This window comes from Diadema antillarum, unplaced genomic scaffold (genome assembly GCF_040938485.1).
Source record: "Diadema antillarum isolate AM-2024a unplaced genomic scaffold, OU_Dant_1.0 seq00000136_RagTag, whole genome shotgun sequence".
Taxonomy (NCBI): Eukaryota; Metazoa; Echinodermata; class Echinoidea; order Diadematoida; family Diadematidae; genus Diadema; species Diadema antillarum.
Window position 1 is genome coordinate 887,829 of NW_027271213.1, and position 20,856 is coordinate 908,684.

Below are 20,856 nucleotides of genomic sequence, written 5' to 3' on the forward strand. Positions count from 1 at the left end.
TGCCATCTTGACATCTGAAAAAAAAAATGTTTCATTCTTTTACCTCGATCAACCATACATTCGGTACTTGGCAGTCTGGTACATTGTACCTCGTTCGACCTAAAGCCTATACGTTGTCACTATACCTCATACTTTTCATATTGATATAATAATAAGCAAAGGGGTAGAAGTGCCCGACCATCATTGTAATAACACTCTGTGCTGCTATTTGGGACTTGTTCAGTAAGAAGACGACACAAGACATTGTAGTAAACTCTGATATAGCAGCGTTTAATTGCCTTTTTGGTCTTTGATTTTCCTTTCTGACGTTAATGTTTAGCGGAACAAAAGAAAGTCCAACTCCATAACCGCAGGATTTTGCATAGCATAATACACAATCACGCATAATGTAACACAACACAAATTAGTATATCCAAGTATATTATTAGGATAACACCAAACACCTGTTCTTTATCATCTTTTTCCACGATCAGGCACTGCCACTTTAATTCACTGTAAAAAAGTAACTTTACCCTCGAATGGTGAACTCTGGGCTGGATGCATAAAAACTAGCAATTGCTTGTGCTAGCCTTTTGCTTGATTCCGTATGCATAAAAAAACAACAAGCAATTGCTTGCGAGCAAATGCTTTTGCTCGCAAATACAAGCAATTATTTTCTGCCCGCAAGCAATTGCTTCGAGACCAAGCATTTACTTAAAAAAGTATGCACAAAACGGACCTTTTGATTATTCTTGCCAACAATTGCTTTCGATTTTACAAGCTCTCTTACAAGCTCTGCTTTCTGGGACGTTATCATATTCATAAAAGAAAGACTACACTAAATATGTGCAGGAGTGGTATAACAGGGGCCGCGGAACGTTTTTCAGTGTGTCGGGGGGGGGGGGGGGGGGGGGGGGCTGCGGGACTGGGGGGTGGGTGTCAAGGTCAAAAGGTCAAGCCCCCCCCCCCCCCCCCTTCTATCCTTCTACTGCGAATTGCCCGACAAATAGTCCAGCGGATATAGAAAAAATAGTAAACGCACCATACTTGGTACACATGTACATGATGTCAATAAAAGTCATTTCTGATATGAAAGCCACTCTGATTCTCCCTTTGGCAGCCGTGGCGGCCATTTTTCAAAATGGCCGCCATGTGATATAGCAATGCTGTGTATTTTGGAAACTATAAGTCGGATTGTCGTGATTCTTGTACCAAAGTATAGGTTTTGAGGGTCAAGGATTCCAATGAAATAATTTTTGAGAGGATAAAATCATGGCAACCTATTTATTGGCCACTATGGTCACCATGCTAGATATAACATATCCTTAAAACGTTTGGACAAAGGGTCATGACTCTGGTACTAACTTATATGTTTTTGGTTCAAGGATTCCGATAAATTCAATTGTAAGTAAATGTGAATCGTTTCATCCTACGTTTTTGCGGCCATTTTAATAAATATGGCTGCCATACAACAGATAATGAATATTGTATATCTTCGAACTCAAAAGATACATAATCACGATTCAAGTGTAAAAGTATAGTTTTGGGTGAAGGTTTTCAATATAAAGATGTTTTAGCAAAGTGAATATGGTCATCACATCCTTTGTTTTGGCGGCCATTTAATAAATATGGCCTCCCTCCAGTTATATAGAGTACGAGTGTTATGAAAGCGGGATGCCCATTGTGGATTGATTCTGGTGTAAACGTTTGTTTTAGGGGTCAACAATTACACCCTTGTTCACTCATTTTTAATATTTCAATGTGGAACATCTGGGCATGGTTAACTTTGTAAGCATTTTGGAAAATATGCTCAACTTCCTTTATAGGATTTCTGTGTGTACAGTGTATGTGAAAAACATGATTTTCACAATTTCATGTCTGAAGTACATATTAATCAAGATTATACATTTTCTAGAAATATAGACTCTCGCTTTCTCTGGTCCCTGGACCATGGAATGAAAATCATAGTTTCCAACCAATATAGTACATCTGTTTTCTTTGGAAACATGACACTAAGTGTGAGAAAACTTCTAAAACTTCTTGGGTCACTTACATCAAATGTAAACACACTATATGTATGTCTATAAAAGCCATGATTGACCAGGCTGCTCTGATACTCACAACTACACTGAATCTTATACATCAAACGATAAAGTAAATGTAATAGGTATTATACAATACATCTTTATAGGTTTACAGCTAATTGTCATTTGCAGCTCCACATGAGTCTACTAGCAAAATATAAACTACAAGAAAAATTATGCTAATTTATGAATTTAAGGAAAACATCAAGAAATACAAATCTTTAGGTTCATAACTATTGAAAGATAAAACTGCAGAATGAAATATTCAGTAAATCGATCTCACTTACCGGCACCAGTAGAAATACTGAAGACGTTCTTTTAAGCGCACCTGCATCTATATATGCATTCACGTTCATCCCCGCTCATAACAATGATAATAATAATGACAAATTCTTATATAGCGCATTTCAAACTTGAAAAGAATTTCACTGCGCTTTACAAACAAACAAACAAACAAATTATACCATAATACAAAATATAACAAAAATTACAAATTACTAAGCACAATATATTAGAGTTGCCAGTACTACTGAGATAACTGCATTAATGACTTCAAATTTAACAATCATAGGCTACTTTGTATAGATAAGTTTTGAGTTTTAACTTGAAATTTTCTGTTGGCATCTGACTTCTCAGTGGGTCTGGCAGAGAATTCCATAAAGTAGGTGCGGCAAAAGAAAAAAAAACCCTTTCCCCATAAGACTTTGTTCGCATGGTGGGTACGACAAGTAAGTTTCGAGCAGAGGATCGGAGACATCTAGAAGGCTTGTATAAGGTTATGAGTTCTGTAATGTAGTGCGTGGCTATTCCATGTAGTGCTTTGAAAGTGATGAGGAGAATCTTGTATTGGATGCGATACCTTATAGGAAGCCAGTGGAGATCTTGAAGGATTGGGGTTATGTGTTCTCGTTTCTTGGCAAGTGTAACAAGGCGGGCAGCGGAATTTTGAATTCTTTGAAGTTTGGAGACCTGTTTGGCCGGGAGACCAATGAGGAGACTGTTGCAACAGTCCAAGATTGATGAGACAAGAGCGTGGACCATTATTTCAGTAGTGGATTTACTGAGATAACTACGAATTTTCCCTATTTTGCTCAAAGCGAAGGATCCGCGACGGCAAATGTTGTTTATGTGACTGTTCATGTTGAGGTAACTGTCCAAAAGCACACCAAGGTCACGGACAGATGAAGAAAAATTAACTACAAGATTGCCAACAGTCAAAGGAGTGAGTTCCTTACATGGCTTCATGTTGGAACGAATGTGAAGCAATTCCATTTTACTGTCATTTAGTACCAGAGAATTGTTGGACATCCACAGCGACGGACTTCATGCAGACACTGCACCAGTTCTTCGTGAGTGCGTTCCATGTCAACGGGGTCTACGGTGATATACAACTCTGTGTCATCAGCATACATGGCGCAGCTGAAACCATGCGATTCAATGATGTCTTGAACTGGTGTTGTGTAACACATAAAGAGGAGTTGACCAATCACTGATCCCTGCGGTACTCCAAATTCTAATGGTGTACAGGAAGATACATGTTGTCCTAATGCCACTTGCTGTCGTCTTTCCTTCAGGTAAGACTCAATCCATTCTGCTGGACGACCAGATATCCAAAAACGTTGCCTCATTCTATGGGATATAATTGTATGGTCTACGGTATCAAAAGCCGCAGTCAGATCAAGCAGGATGACCACAGCTTCCTTTCTTGCATCAAGGCTAAGGAGAAGATCGTTCATCACTCTCACAAGAGCCGTCTCAACACTGTGATCTTGTCGATAGGCAGGTTGTGATTTAGCTAAGAGAGAATGTGAGTGAAGATGTGCGGTGAACTGGCTACAGGCTGCTCGCTCGATAACTTTGGCTAAAAAAGGAAGGTTGGAGATTGGTCGGTAATTCTTCAATATTTCAGAGTCAAGATTGGGCTTCTTTAGAATAGGTGTGATTAAAGCAGTCTTGAGGTCACGTGGAAAGATCCCTGATGCTAATGACTGATTTGTTATATCAGTGATAGCTGGAAGGAGCATGTCGACACATTTTCCTACGGTAGATGCAGGGAGCGGATCAAGCTGACATGTCTTTATCTTGGATGTAGTAATAATCTTCTGAACATCAGATTGACTGACAGCATCAAATGTCTTTAACATGAACTCCTGTGGAGCCTCTGCTGAGTCATTCAATGATGCACTGTGAACTTCACTTGCGGTAAGTACAAGAGAATGGCATCAATTGATGATCAGGAACAATAATTGTTTTGGATTGTCAGAGCTCATTCGATTCCTTCATATGATTCCTTATAATTTTGTGTAACAGTTTTGACAAGGTCATACTATGAAATAATGAACAAGAACTGAAAACAAACTTTAGAAATCAGTAGGTCTTACAAGACTGCAATAATCATGTCTTTGTGGCTGGAAACTATGACAGTACACTAATTGTACTCTCCTGTCTATGCATCCAAAATTAGGGGAAAGTCTCCTATTCCATTCTCACCATTTATTCTACCTTTGATATTCAACATAGTTGTCTTTAGTATTCCAGGTATGCAACAATTGTATTTATGTGATGTTCAATACCTACTTGAATAGTGAATGTGATAGAGGTATGGCCAATCAACAACAATCAATGAACAATAAAGAACTAAACGCCGCAACAACAAAGGAGGTTCATTTACCAATAATAGGTGAGCGATTCTTGTCAATGGGACAATTATGGCAAGTGAGGGTGTATATATACACACAGGACGGCCCCTCAGAAAACGGAAACGAATATTAATTTTTTTCAAAACCAAAACGAAATTGTCCAATTTGGTTGTAATGAGTACTTCTCTTTCTAGACATGTTTTTGTTGATCATTAATTTCTTACTTTATTTTATCAAAGCTCAGCAACGGAGACTACCCAACAATTGAAGGTAAATTTTCGACAATAATCCCATTCAAGCATTCCACATTGTGATGTGCGGCCTCAATTCTTTGTTAGTCTCCCAAGGCAGTGGCTTTTGTTCAATGCTGAAATTTGTTGAATTGAGCTAAGAAATTTACGCTCGACCCGTCTTTACAAAAACATCTGTAGAATGAAAACTGCTCAACCAAATTGGATGATTTTGGTGTCATTCTTCTTCTAGATAGATTCTCTATAACTCTATGTCATTCATTTTGGCATCAAAGTAAAGCAAATGTGCAAATATTTGCGAAAACTCGCGTTTCCGTTAATTCTAGGCCACACTGTGTATAATGTGTGTGTGTGTGTGTGTGCATACTCTATGTAGTGCGGCAGTCATATTTATCAAAATGGACATGAAAACGAAATGTGTTAGTTCTATTCATCAACAAGTTAATGCTTGTTTAAAATCATTGACCCCAAGTTTCAAAGACGTACAGTATAGTATATAGTGCGGTGGCCATGTTTTAAAATGGCAGCCAAAACATAGGATGCGATGGTTGTATACACGAAAAGATGTATCCATTTAAATAATTGAACCTCAAAAACATATTTTTGTACCAGAATCATGAAGATGCATCCATTGGTTTTAAAGATATATGAATAGAATGTAGAGCGGCAGCCATGTGTTTTTGTTTTTCAAAATGGCCGTTAATGGTTTTATCTTCTCAAAAATTATTTGATTGGAAACCTTGACCCTCAAAACCTATACTTTGGTACAAGAATCACGACAATCGGACTTATAGTTTCCAAATTACACGACATTGCTATATCACATGGCGGCCATTTTGAGAGGCCGCCACGGCCGCCACGGGCAAAATCAGAGTGGCTTCCATATCAGAAATGACTTGTATTGGCATCATGTACATGTGTACCAAGTATGGTGCTTGTGCATAATTCACCGTTATGTGCTCTATATCCGCTTGACTAAAAATCCTTTTGTTTCGCAAATCATCTGTGTGAAACTCAGAGCCCATTGACATGACGTGTACAGTAAGAAGTTTGCATGAATGTATAATCGTTCACATGTTTAGTGTTGACACTAGGCGTGGCTGCTTTTTCGCGCCACGGCCTACTGATCTCCTCTGGTAATCAAGCCACTGCAAGTGGCACCTACGTTTGACGCATGTTGAACGGGTTGCTGTTTTAACACCCTGATTTCCATTTTAATAGTATTTGTACTGTATTTTTTTTCTTTGATACGTGTGTTAGTGGGTGCACGGTTAAAAGTCTCGCATTTAATAGCCAATGCAGATGTTGCAAGAAATGTACCTTAACTCCCCCTTTACTCCCCCCCCCCCCCCCCCCCCCAATACTGGAAAGTCTCACTGAACTTCAACTGGGCAAGTGTCACTGTCCTTTGATTCTCATAAAGGAACTCTAAAGCTTATAATGAACTTGGTAAGCTTGGAATGACCACCAATTATACATCTTGTTTGTTATTCGTTTTTCTTTTTAATGGTCACTGTATGATATAGTTGAGCAAAAACATCCAAACACGTTCAAGCCTCCGCGCACTTTCCTCCTTTGTATACACATATGGCTGCGTTTATCAACTTTCCCCAGTTTAAACGACTTTCGAAAGCCCTTTCGATAGCCCTTTCCATAGCCCTTTCCATAGCCCTTTCGAAAGCCCTTTCCATAGCCCTTTCGAAAGCCCTGTCCACTCCCTGTACTATTAATATGCCGCTTGTTTTCGTCGGCTGCGTTTATCAACTTTCGATAGCCCTTTCGATAGCCCTTTCGAGAGCCCTTTCCAAAGCACTGACTGCCTGTACTATCAATGTGCCGCTTGTTTTCTAAGAAGGGACGGTGAAAAGCAATTACCATCATAAAGACATATCTTCCTTTGAGAGTGACGAGTCATGATACAATGGCACATGAATCAATTGTCTTCCTATCTGTGAGGCAGCTCCAGTTTAGCACATACTTCAAATATTTCTGAGTGGCGGCATGAGACATGGGATCAAAGGGAATGAGACTGTTGTTACTCTATTTCTCAAACCTTGTTGGTGAAAGAAACACCTCCTTGTTCCAAGCATATGCGTGCATTACACACAGCTGTATGTATACACCTGTGTACACGTACTCGTGTGCACGTTACGTGGCGCGCGTCTTTTCAGAAACTGGAAACGCATGGTTGCGTAACCGCAGTAGGGCGACCTAAAGGGCTTTCAAAACAGCTTTGCGTTTATCAACTTCGAAAGGCTTTTACAAACAGGTTTCTGATAACCTGTTTAGGAAACCTGTTTGGATCGTCACAAATTTCGGGCTTTCGAAAAGGCTTTCCTAAAGGGCTTTCAAAACAGCTTTGCGTTTATCAACTCGTGAAAATTCCTTGAAAGCTGTTTGGATAACCTGTTTCTGCCGAGAAGGGAGAGTTGATAAACGCACCCTTTTGTAAAAGGCTTTCCTAAAGGGCTTTCAAAACAGCTTTAGGTTTATCAACTCGTAAAAATTCCTTGAAAGCTGTTTGGATAACCTGTTTCTGCCGAGAAAAGGAGTTGATAAACGCAGCCATAGATACACACACACGTGCACACATAATTTCCTCTACATCTATGTTTCCGTACGTGTAATGTCGACAAAGGGCGTGAATTGTTTCTCCTCCTCGCCACGGCTGACTGATCCCACGTCAGTCCACTGTCACTTGGTGCTCTCAAGTTGCATTGGGTTCACTGTGTAAATAGATTACTTGACCAGCCTGATTTAGTTTTTAAAATTGCGTTTTGTTTGTTTGTTTATATTTGGTCAGAATTTAAACTTTAATGAGAAAGTATGAATTATATGTTTTCTTTATTCTTTGGGAATGCCAATATACTTTAGTTCTCACAATAGGGATGTATGCTGAAGAGTTACTCGCAAAAATGTACGTTTAATATCTCGCATGATACACGTGAACGTCTCGCTGTGTGGATTGCGTTGGCGGATACGATATTTATTTTCCACAACATTTCCTTTTCTTCGTGTACGTGTTTGAAAACACAAGACCCTTTATACTGGGTGGTCCGGTTTCCCCTGGTGATCTGTTGTAATTGAGTAATTATTGTAACTGTGACCAAGATGGGTCTAATTTTGTATTGTATATTGAAACCCCACACACATTTGCACTTCGTACACACACCTGCACACTAGTATGCACTTGCAAAATGCACATTAGCACATATGCAGTTGTTGTTTTTCAAATCTCCGGTAATTTACATTTCTGTACTACAAAATGGCGTCACAGGTGAATACTTCCGATATTCTTGCTGACAATATGCCTATGCACGACAGTAAATATTACACACCTCTTGAATTCAATGATACCATACCGTATAGTCCAGATAATATTTCACTTCTTCATATACGTAAACTCTAGGAGTTTGAATAAAAAAATTGAATATTTGGAAAATCTTTTGCACTCTCTAAATAATTTTGAATTTTCTGTTATTGGAATAAGCGAAACTTGGTTACATCAGAACTCCCCAGATATATTCAATTTACCTAATTATGAATTGATTAGGGCTGATCGTCAAGGAAAAAGAGGTGGCGGTGTTGCGTTTTACATTGCTCAAAATTTACAGTTCAAAATCCGTTCTGAAATCACATTGAGATATGCAGAAACGTTTTTCATTGAAATTGATAACCCAGTCTCTTAAAATGTTATTATAGGTTTAATCTATCGACCCCCTGATCTGAACTGTGAATTATTTTGTGATGAACTGGATTTATATCTCCATAACATAGGTAATGAAAGTAAACATATTTTCATTTTTGGTAATTTCAACATTAATTTTTCCCCCACATCCGACAACAACAATTCCCTTAATTTTATGCATTTAATGTACTCATATGGTTTTTGTGTCGATTATCAATTAACCCACCAGAATAAATCCGCACTCATCAACTCAGATAGATAATATTTTTTTTTTCGAATGTATATAATAAAACAACTATGGGGGTATATTGTGTTCTGAAGTTTCTGATCATTTACCAATATTTTCAATTTGTGAATGTAAGTTAGGTTGTAAAAAAATATTTGATAAAATTTGGTATCATAAAGAATCAAAACGCAATGTAGAATTCCTGAAACAGAAATTATTTTTAGTGGAATGGACAGACATTTATAGTGTTAATAATGTTAATTTGACATATAAATGTTTTAATGAAAAATTGTTGTATTATTATGAAAATAACATTCCTTTATGTAGAATAAAAAATAACCGAAGTAAACCAAGAAATCCTTGCATTACAAGTATTTTGAAATCTATAAACACTTTGTATAAGTTACATATTCGTAACCCAACTGAATTTAATTTGAATATGTATAAAGTTTATCGAAATAAATTGACAAAATTGATTCGTTTATCCCGCAGATAATATTTTTCTGATAGAATGAAAAAGGTCTCTTCGAATATCAATGCAACATGGAAAATCATCAAAGAGGTCCTAGGTAAAAAGCCCGATTCTCCAGCAATGGATGATATCACATTGAATGGCATCAAAATAAGTGATTCCAATATGTATGCAAACTCATTTAATTCATTTTTCGTTAATATCGGTACGGAAGTTGCTACTAGTTAATCCTATTCATAAAAAAAAAGATGATCCCCATGAAATTAGCAATTATCGTCCCATTTCTTTGTTGCCTAGTATATCCAAAATTTTAGGAAAAATTGTTTATAATAGACTTCTTAAATTTATCAATAAGTATGATATACTTATTCCAAATCAATATGGTTTCAGAAAGAATTGTTCTACTGACTTAGCATTGATACAAATCTATGATAAAATTACGAGTGCTTTTGCAAACAAAGAACATGTTGCAGGTACATTTTGTGATTTGAGTAAGGCATTCGACACTCTTGACCATTCTATTTTACTCTCCAAACTTAGTTATTATGGTATTCGGGGTCAAGCACTTTTATGATTTAAAGATTATCTAACTAATAGAAGACAACATGTTATTTTTAATGGTTGTGAATCTGATCCCATTTTAATCAAATGTGGTGTTCCTCAAGGCTCAATTCTGGGCCCACTATTATTCCTTCTTTATGTCAATGATATCATTAATACATCCTCTCTGCTCTCTTTCGTTTTATTTGCTGATGATACCAATATATTTTATTCTCATAAAGATCTTAAGATTTTAAATGATACTTTAAATATTGAAATTAGTAAAGTATCAAATTGGTTTAAGTCTAATAAACACTCTTTGAATATAGAAAAGACTCATTTCATTTACTTTAAACTTCATTCTCATAATGCAGATACGCTGATACATATTAACATTGATGATATCCCATTAGAAAAGAAAACAAATTCAAAATTTCTGGGAGTATATTTAGATGAAAGTTTGACTTGGAATGAGCATTTGCATCATGTTACAACGTGTATTTCTAAAAATATAGGGATTATTTCCCAGCTGAAGTTCTTTCTTCCTCGTTCAACTTTATTTTTATTATATAATTCCTTAATTCTCCGACATATAAGTTATTGTAATGTTGTATGGGGAACTTGCGGCTCTACCAAAATAAATTCTATTTTCAAATTACAAAAGAGAGTTATACGTATTTGTACGAGATCGCACTTCCTGGTTCATACTGATTCTTTATTTCATGAACTTAAAACATTGAAGGTTTTTGATTTGAATATTATTCAAGTAGCAGTAATTATGTTTAAATATATTCGTGATCAACTTCCATCATCGTTCAATAACATGTTAAGGTTTAATACTTCTGTCCATTCGTACCCTACTCGTATATGTAGAAATTTCCATCTTTTGAATCCCAAATTATTAGTGACACATAAATCTATAAGACATTCGTGTCCGGACATTTGGAATAATCTCCCGGACAATATAAAATCTTGTTCAAGTATTTATTCTTTGAAAGCTTCACTAAAACGATATTTGATACAATCATATTTTCCCTACTCATCAAGATAACAAATATTTATGGTAAATGATTGTCATTTTTTTTCAATTTCTATTTTCTTCCTTCAACTGCATCTTGCACTTACACCTGACCGCACTGCACCCACCTGATCACTTTCCTCTAAGCAGGGAGGTGTCTCACCTCCCTGCTCTAAGAGAGTTGTGTCGTTGGATAGTCCTTTTATGAGGCCTCCATCCATTTCAAGCTTAATCGCTTACGATGGTGGTCTCCTGCATTCAATGATCTCTGTTATTTACTGAAAAATACTGTATATGTATTTTATTTTATGTTTTTGTTTATATACACTGCTCAATGCAATCACCTATATGTGTATCTATTTGTATACTGTTATTGATTTATTTCACTGCACTTGCTATTCTTTGTCTTTGTATTTTTAAAAATTTGTATTTGAATTATATTTGATTGAATGCAGAAATAAAACAAATCAAATCAAATCAAATCAAACTTTAAATAAACATCTTGTAGTAATTCTTACAATGACTTTCATGAACACTGTATGTTAAGCAATCAAACGGAAAAGACATGCATACAAGGGTGTACATAACGGATATTTCTCCTCCCACACGAATGTGATTTTACATTTTCCGACCTGAAATTCACCGATCTGGTGCAAACTTTTGGTGCAATACTTTGAATTTTTTGGAAATGATTAGGGCTTTTTCTTCAGGGAAGTGTTAATGGCAAAATCACGTCATTTAGCTCTTATTCCGCGCGTGCATCATCTGTGTGTATGTATAATTCCAGTGGGATAGAGGGGGAGGGTGTGGAAGGGGGATACCCCCTCCCGCTCTACGGAGCTTTTGCGTTTTTAAAATTGAAATAAAGCGATCTGAAGCACTTTTTTTGTGGGAAATTCGGAAATTGTCATTCCCCAAAGTGTGATAAGTCTACGGGGACCAATCAATGGGAGGGTGGCAAAGTTGAATTTGAGATATCTCATATAAGCATATTTGATGGAATATTTGGGAAATTATCCGAAAAAAAATGATCATGGAGCTGAGAGAGGAAAGGGTTGATTAAAAGGGGATATTACCCTTGTACATGAGGGAACACTATTGATTGTTTTCGGAATGTAAGTGATAAGTCTTGTGCACTCAGAATTACTATAGGTATAGTATTCAGAATCTTAAGGGGGCGACCGCCCCCATCGCCCCCCCCCCCCCCCCTTGCTACGCCGGTGCTTAGACGGGAACTTTATGTAAGGGCGGAATCTTTGGATATTCAAATTCATAGGTGTTGTGATTTTTTCCCCGATTTTTCCTTTTTTTTCCTTTCTTTCCGTTTTTTTTAAAGAACCAAAAGCGTGGGGGGGGGGGGGGCTGAAGCCCCCCCCCCCCCCGTTCCGTGGCCCCTGTATAAATCTGCAAGAAATTCCTCCTAAGTAGTGTAAGAAACCTTTTCGTTTCAACAACGGAAATGTCCAGTGGTTAGCACGCAAAATGTGATGAAAAACAGGTAGGATGTCTTACTTTTGTGGAGAGCAAGGAGTCCTCTCTCCACGTGCGACCTGGCAGATCCGGGCTACTTATAAGCAGTGATGGAAATCAGCCAGTACGTGTGTGTGTGTATAAATATGTGTGTGCGTCTGTGTGTGCGCATTTATGAGTGTCAAGTCATAGCTATCCTGCTATGTTAGGAAATGTTTCCGCACACACACGCCCTTTCGAATACATGCTGTCACACGACTTTGTTCTTGTGTTGACGTCCCTTTTGTTGAAAACGCGAGCAATTGCTTGTGCGGGACAAGCGAAAGGTATATTAAAGCAAAGATCCTAAGATCTTTGGTATAAAGCACAAGCAAAAGGTTTATGCGTATGGATTTAAGTAATTGCTTGATCTAGATCTTTTACTAGACGAGCTTGTGTTTGTGCTTGTGCTTGTGCTTGTGCTTGTGCTTGAAACAATTGCTTGTAAGCAATTGTTAATTTTTATGCATTCGGCCTACTGTCCGAGAACTTTCGATCTTGTGGGCTACAGTTGGCAGAAACTTCTGCCCACTGCTTGTAGCTGTCAAAAGAGTCATTGCCGAAAGTGTGGCATGTGGTACGTCTGGAGAAAGTTGGCGGTCATCTGTAGGCCCTAATTATTGTTTGCTTGTTTGTTTGTTTGTTTGTTTGTTTGTTTGTTTGTTTGTTCATGTTCCATCTGAAAAGATGGCTGGATAGCCCATATTCAGCTACGTTAAGCTGGTCTTCCATGGGGTCCAGTTGGATGTGAGGTGGGATCACTTCACCGGGTTAAACACCCTGCTCTTTGCGATGAATGAATGAAGCGGGATCTTTTGCATGAGTTGTTACTCTCTCATACACGGGACCTCCATTTTATGTCCTATCCGGGGGACAGAGTGTTTTGCCTCTTGCTAGAGGGGACGGTATGCTTACACACAACATAGATCAGTCCAGACTCGGGTTCGAACCCGGGCCGCGTGATCGTGAGGCAGACGCGCTACCGATTGAGCCAACTCACCACCCTTTATTTATTCCCTTTAATTATTCGTCCGTGTTTATGAATTTCTGTGTCTATGGGTGGTGCTGATCTTTTGCTTGGGATTCGAATGATTTTGGCTGATACGTTTGAGCTCAAAGTGTTTCCACGGCCAATAACATGCATTTTTGTTAATTGCCCCTTAAAATACCTACGAATACTTCATGTTTTGTCAGTGATGGTAGGCCTGACGTACTGGGACCTCGTACTGATTTATCACGCTTCCCTGCTCCCCTAACCACGAGGTGTATTCAGCTTCTTGTGGGTGGCGACGATTCGGGCACAATGGGCCGAACTCTAAAACAAGCAATTGCTTGTAAGCGATTACTTCAAGCACGATTGTTGATTTTTCAAAGGCAATTAACTCTGAAAAGGCACCTCAGCGAAATAAAACCTAAATGAAGGAAACGGTTCTTTTGCCAGTGACGATGAACGATTACACAATCGTCATTATCCAAACATCTGAATGTACTCATCAAGATACACATACTCAGGTGGCGGCGATGCAGGCCGGATCAAAGAAAAACCTCCGGTCATAATCCATGTGTGTAGTAGCTCCATGCTTATATTACAGAAGCAATTAGTTACAAACGTGTAGATTCCATCACCTTCAATATGATAATTTCCTCCAAACTTTCTTCATGGAAGTGTATTTACGCATCATTTCCATTGTGAAATTTGAAATATCATAGACATGATAGAAGGAACTAATCTTGAACACAAACGTCGATAAAGTACATGTACGAGTGTATATCCTTTTATCATTATGGGATTCTTGGATTAGCCCACAGGGGTTTACATATCCTTTGAACCACTAATGGATTCATTTAGCTTGGGGAAAAAGCTCATAACCCCTCTTTCCAGAAAGATTTGTGCTCACACAATGACGCATACAAAACGCAGTGGTAAACTTCAATAACTTGGATGAGACTCAAATTGTAATCTTACTGGTTTTGTTCGGGATTGTTGATGATTGGTTAGTTCTTTATCGATATAATTATCTTGATTCTTGAAGAGGTTTTCTGTTTGTCCTTTGGTGATATATACCACCGAAAATATCCCTGCTTTGTACAGTTTGGATATCGTGATATTCATACATTTTGTATAAAAACGTTCTCGCAGCAAATACATACAAGTAAACAGCCAAACCAAAATAGTTACAACTTCGAGGAAGTGACATGAAAGCTGACTTAAAATAGTAACACTGGATGAAAATAAATCCGGTGGACATCGGGCTCTCTTTATCAGTAGTCAAACATAACGAACCCACGCACAACGCACAGACCAAAAATAGTACGTGGTTTCGGCACTATCTTGATAAAATAATGCCGATTTTTAACACTGACAGGAGAAGAGAAACAGACACGGAAAATATAGAAATAAAAAGTGGTCATAAGAGTAGCGACTTCCATGCTGTATCATGAGAACTGTTTACTCGAGACACTGATCTATCTCCTTGGAACACAGTTATGTGTATAGTTGATAGAAATTAATATTTTAGTGCAGTGATACATAAAGCATAACAAAATGATTGTACATACATACGTGCATGCATTCATACATAATATTTATGTTTCTAGGACATTTACCCCCTGGACAATTACCCGGCCGAGACCCTAAGCTTCCCCTGACCTTATAAACCCTAAACCTGAACCCAAGCCTGACACTAACCCAATCTAAGTTTCTAAGCCTAAATTCTAATCCTAACCATACTATTGATCCTGAACTAACCGGTATTTAGCCGGGGTAATTGCCCTATATAATTATGATATGGGGTAATTGTGATACGCATAGGCCGATACGTACATGCATAGGCCCCTATATGCATTTCGAAAAAGAATTACAAATTTGAAAAGTGATCTGCTAGATATATACCTAATCATTTTGTTAACTCTGTCCCTATGCAGGAAGCTACTAGTAATTAAGATTGCTAATAATGGGTCCAATTAAATATCATTCAACTGAAATTCGTGTTCTTTGCGTGGCATCCTATATCCTATCTGTTTCAACATGTTTCATTTTGGTTATAATCCTTTGCAACAGAATTGAGGTCTCAAATGATGCAGAACTTAATTTCTGGTTATAAATACGAACCTTTCTTCTTCTTTTTTTTTAATGATTTTGAAACGGAACGCGTTTGAACGCCTCCACGGGATAAACGCCTGTTAATCAATTCTCCTACGAATTTTAGTGTATATCGTTTTGTGACGTTCAACTTTCACAAGAGTTGTAAATCGAAAACAAAATATTGATCCTCGTGAAGAGAATGAAATTGCAAATGGAAGAGACAAGCAATAAAAAAGATACGTTCATAAAATACCTTAATATTGAGCAATAATTGCTAATCATTATAATATAATCACCAAACTTTCTAATTCGATGGGCGAGGAACATACATTATGTACTTAAATTATATTTTCCTTAATTCAGAAAGGAAATTTGCCATGCAATAAAGAAATTGATATCATAGATAATAATTGTTGATTACATGGGACGCACACACACACACACACACACACACACACACACACAAACACAAATGCTTCTATAGACACATCATAGTTGCGGTGCAGGCCTTCAGTATTAAGCAGAAAATTTTCCAAGACACTGTCTCAGACAAATTAGATATTTGAAGCATGCATTGCAGGATATAATCACAATTGCCGGAACATTTGTTTGATTTAGTGTGGAAAAAAAAAAATCATCACCGGAATTGAAGTCATGGGCATGGGTTTATTTGTTTTGTTTTGTTTTGTTTGTATGTGTATTGGGGTGTCAGTTTGATTTTCATTTTAATTCTATATTTTAAGGACCGAGAGTGTTTAGGGGCTTCAGTCCATCTCCCTCCCCCCCCCCCCCCACTTTCATCAAAGCGTATAGCAAGCCGTTTTATATTACACGTTTTGACTAATAGAAGCCATCATCACCCTCCAATTGTCTTTTTCTATGTCCATCTCCCCCATCCCTCTCTCTCTCTCCCACTCTCTCTCTCTCTCTGTTTCTCTCTCTCTCTCTCTCTCTCGCAATGTGCATGTATGTGATTGGACATACAGTCTGCAGGAATCTTCAACTAATTGAAAGAGACAGACTTAACCGGAAGAAGAATAAGAACATAGACTTGTATTATTGTAAAGTATATTTTGTTAGAGGGCGCATGCGCATGTGCATGTGCATGGGTGTGATAGTTCTGAATTGATGCGTGCGCCCGAGTCGTGTGTACGTACGAATTTGCATTTCATTCCCGCTCACTTTTCATTTGTGCAAACTCTAGCCCCGTTAGCAGATCTATTACTAGTTTCTGAAGTAAATGTTATATTAACAATAGCAACATTTCTTCCCCACGTTTTCTGTATTTAGCCAGTTCAGGTACATCCTGTATGCACCACTTCACATTTAGGTCTAACACTTATAGTCAATATACTTGCAATACACGTGTATCGCTTTGCTTTAATGTTTTATACTTTGAATGACTCTTCGTTCCAATTATGGGTTTTCTCCATTCTGTTTCTGTAGATACTTTAAGGACACGTCTTTTCTTGCGTCAATTAGAGAAACTTTACAAAGATATTGAGTTACAGCGAGTGATACAAATAATTTCATGATTTAAAAAAAAATGTTCTTATAAGAAATAGTTTCTATGATGTTGGTCAAGAACTTGAGGGGGAGGCGAAATTCACGTTCTCGAGGATTATTTTGACAGCGCTGCCGGATCAAATATTCACCTGACAGTTATACAAACAGTTGTGCAGTTGGTTAGTTGTTCGGACACCTTTGTGCAAATCGTATTATCTTCTTAACTGAAAATAGCATACTATCGGATTAAAGGTACAAAAATAGAGCAGCCTGAGTCTAATATAGACTATTTTCTGTTACTCGTCAGTTAATCCGATAATTATCTTTATCAGGTACTATTTGTTTCAGCATTCAGGTCATGTCATTTTATTTTGGAAACAATTCCGCTCAAATCCATTTGTGAGACTATATTCTGTCGCACTATAAAAGACCTGCCTTGATCTACAAGTGGTAAAAGCTCTTCTAGTCTCGGGTCGCTAAGGTCAAGAAGGCTGACGCTTGGCCTTACCGCTATTTTTTACTGAATCCTTACGCTTTGGAGACTTATGTATTCGTCTTTCGTTAGTCAAGAAGACTAAGTGTGAAGGATTGTAAGATTAGACTGCCATCTACTATTATTGTTTTATATGCTATACTCTTTGTAATGAGAAGCATTCTCTGTCAAAATCTAAGAAACTTTACTCATTCAGTGGTTGCGACAGTCTAGAGAATGACTTTGTGACCATTTACCCTGGAGTCACCATATCGGACTCAAAAAATCTGACAGTTGAGTAGCTTCCATAGATATATGAATCACGATTTATTACTGAAGAGTCGGAGAAGAGAAATTTGAAGGGAAGGCACTTTGAAAGAGGTCAAAGATGAAGCTGTTGATTATCATATTTGGGTTGGTCGTGGTTGCCGTACTGGGGTATTTCTTCCACACACCAATTCCTGAAGGGCTCGTCGATCCATGGCACTTTCGACTCTTGGTGGCTGGAACGAAGGCAGGAGGCTTGGTGGTAAGGAAAATTTTATCTACTTAACATTTTTTAACAGCCTTATCATTTACCATTTATTTTACCTATCAATATCATTTTGCTTTTTGTTGTGATAAATTCAAAGTTCAAGAAGATCATGACAGTTTCTGTTGTGTAAAATTGGTCGCAAAATAGACATTTTGATTTCTGTTGCAAAAATGACTCAAAAACAAAAAAGCCGCAGCACTGCATGTCGAAACATTTACGTTTTCTCGAACATCTTATTCTCTTACTGTTATTTTTCTTCTTTTTGTTTTTAAATCTCTAGAGCAAAGTCCAACAATTCTTCAAGGCTTCCCAGCTTGACATTGTGAGAACGGAACGTTGGTTCACGGAGATGGCCATGTCAGCGCCAGACGTGCAGGTTAGAGGTTCGAACGTCTCCGCACGATACACCGAGTTTGATGGGATACGAGTTCTCCTTTATGAGCCTGTAATTCGAGGAAAAGATCCGGCTTCTGCTTTGATATTTCTTCACGGTGGGGGCTACACGTTGGGAAGCACAAGTAAGAGTCTAATTAAATACCTCTTAATCAAAAGTTTGACTGCGTTAGTGATGTGTCAATATGGATATGATATTTGTGTGTGTTTGTAGTTTGTCCCTGTCCTTATATGTAATGTTGACGTCGGTCAGTAGTTCTCAGATTACTTAACATTTTAATCGATGTTGATGTTGGCATACAGAAAATTTCACGTATTTCCTTTTCACTGATCGTGTACGAAAAAAACGTCTATGTCGGTATACATGTTGATAAACATTGTAGTAGTGCTATCCTACATACCCCAATCCAATACGAGAATTATAAGATCATTAATTTTTATCAAATAGAGTAAAACAAATTAAATAAAAGAAATACTTCAAGTTATTACAAATGCAGGCAGCCGTTAAATCAGTTTTCCTATTTCCTTGTTTGTATCCCACAGAACTACACGCTCCTCTGACGAGACAGCTGGCGGAAGAGCTAAACATGGTTGTTGTATCCGTCGAGTAAGTTTTCTGCTGAAATTTTACTTCTTCTTGATTAAGGAATCATATAGAACCGTACATGTATGTTTTCTTATCTGCCGAGAAAGTTTGTCGCTGAAATTGTATTTCTTCTCGATTACGGAAGCGCATAGGACCATAAATAAGAGTATTTTTTATTTTCTCTTGCTATTTCAAAGAGTAACACGAAGAAACGAACAGTTGTAATTGGTCCAGTAATAGTACAGAAGTATACACTACTTAAAGCAGATTAGAGACAAGCACAGTCAAGTGGCATTGTTCACCATTTTGCGTCAAACTGATATTTTTTTTTTTTTTTTAGATTGCATAAAACTTATCTGGAAAGGTTCACTCAAATTCTATAGTATCATTGGCACGCTTTTACTGTGTTATGAAAATTCGACACAAAATGTAAATTATTTTCTTGTTAATAAGTTTATCTTGCTGTATTCAGTTCAAACCCTTCAAACCTCTTGCATATATTTTACACCCACTTCTTATACTTAGATATCGACTGGCACCAGAATATCGGCTGCCAGCCCCATCTGAGGACGCCTACATTGCCACAAGACACTTAATGACGCATGCAGCGGATTATGGTGTTGACCCACATCGTGTGGTGGTTGGTGGCGACAGCGCAGGTGGTCACCTTACAGCGGTTCTCGTCCAACTTATTCACGACGACCCCATGTTGCCGAACATCAAACTGCAGGTTCTTCTCTACCCTTGGATTCAATGCTTCGATTTCAACACTCCGTCTTACCAGCAATACGAGAGTCTATTCGGTGATATTGGCTTATCAAAAAACAGGATTCTTGATATTGTATCCATCAATGACCGCAGGGTGGTGGATCCGGATTTGATTCGACACTTGCGTGAAAATCGACACACAAGCAAAGAATTTAAGCATTCTCGTTTGTATCGAGATCGACTGAGGCATGACATTATTTTTAAGAAGCTAGGGACAACGTCGACCTCGAATTCAGGAGTTCCGTCAACATCTTCGTATTCATTGTCCTCTGCAATGACTTCTTACCTTTCGTCGATCTTCACGAGTTACGTAGTGATGGAAAACTTTTTCACACAACCTTTAGCAACAGTATTAACGTCATTGTATCCTCTGAAATCGCATTTATCATCCTCTGGTTTTCTCCATAATGTTGACCATGACAACGCATCGTCGAGCATCGTAGATTCAGTGTTGGAATACAGGCCAGAAGAATTGTTCGATCGCGGCAACGACACCATGTGGGCAGAAATCCGAGAGTATTACACCCACACCAGCATGGCGCCGCTGTTTCGCGAAGACTTCCGAGGGCTTCCGAAAGCCTTCGTCGCCACTGCTGACTTTGACGCACTGCGCGATGACGGTATATTCTACGCACACGCCCTGGAGAGCGCGGGTGTCGAGGTCACGTGGACGAACTACCGAGGGGCATGGCACACTATTGCAGCTGCAGGCCCGATCGCCGATATTCCGACCGGAACGAAAATGATCGACGACATCGTCAATTTCGTCAGGTACAATGTTTGACATGGGCCAAACGCCGTCCAGATTTTCCCCAGCAATATCAGAAACTAGTGCTCATACAGCTGACTGTATCAAAGTGACAATGATGAGATTGTCGAAGACTTCCCAACTTGTATTAGAGGTGTTGCCAATGACACTTTAACGGACAATGAAATATTCGGCAGTGGGAGATTGCATTGGCTATTCTTCTATAGTGAAAATATTGTAACCACAAGATTTATTTTTGCTTCGTCCGAAGTTACCACTGCTATCGATAGTAAATCTCTGAGCGAACACATGAACTTACTTTTTTGCTACTACTGAATTATTACAAGTTGAAAACAA

At 38.2% G+C, this 20,856-nt stretch overlaps 1 protein-coding gene across 1 annotated transcript; it reads left to right on the top strand.

The window, feature by feature from the left end:
• The first annotated feature begins 17,857 nt into the window (after positions 1 to 17,857).
• On the top strand, positions 17,858 to 20,535 carry LOC139727578 (neutral cholesterol ester hydrolase 1-like). Its single transcript, XM_071638560.1, has 4 exons — positions 17,858 to 17,998; positions 18,285 to 18,522; positions 18,941 to 19,004; positions 19,509 to 20,535. The coding sequence occupies exons 1-4, from the start codon at positions 17,858 to 17,860 to the stop codon at positions 20,533 to 20,535; spliced, it is 1,470 nt and encodes a 489-aa protein (XP_071494661.1).
• The last annotated feature ends 321 nt before the right edge of the window (positions 20,536 to 20,856 follow it).

Coding starts and splice junctions, on each gene's coding strand:
- LOC139727578 (XM_071638560.1), top strand. CDS start 17,858: ATGAAGCTGTTGATTATCATATTTGGGTTGGTCGTGGTTGCCGTACTG. Junction 18,523..18,940: donor CTACACGTTGGGAAGCACAA/GTAAGAGTCTAA, acceptor TGTATCCCACAG/AACTACACGCTCCTCTGACG. Junction 19,005..19,508: donor ATGGTTGTTGTATCCGTCGA/GTAAGTTTTCTG, acceptor TCTTATACTTAG/ATATCGACTGGCACCAGAAT.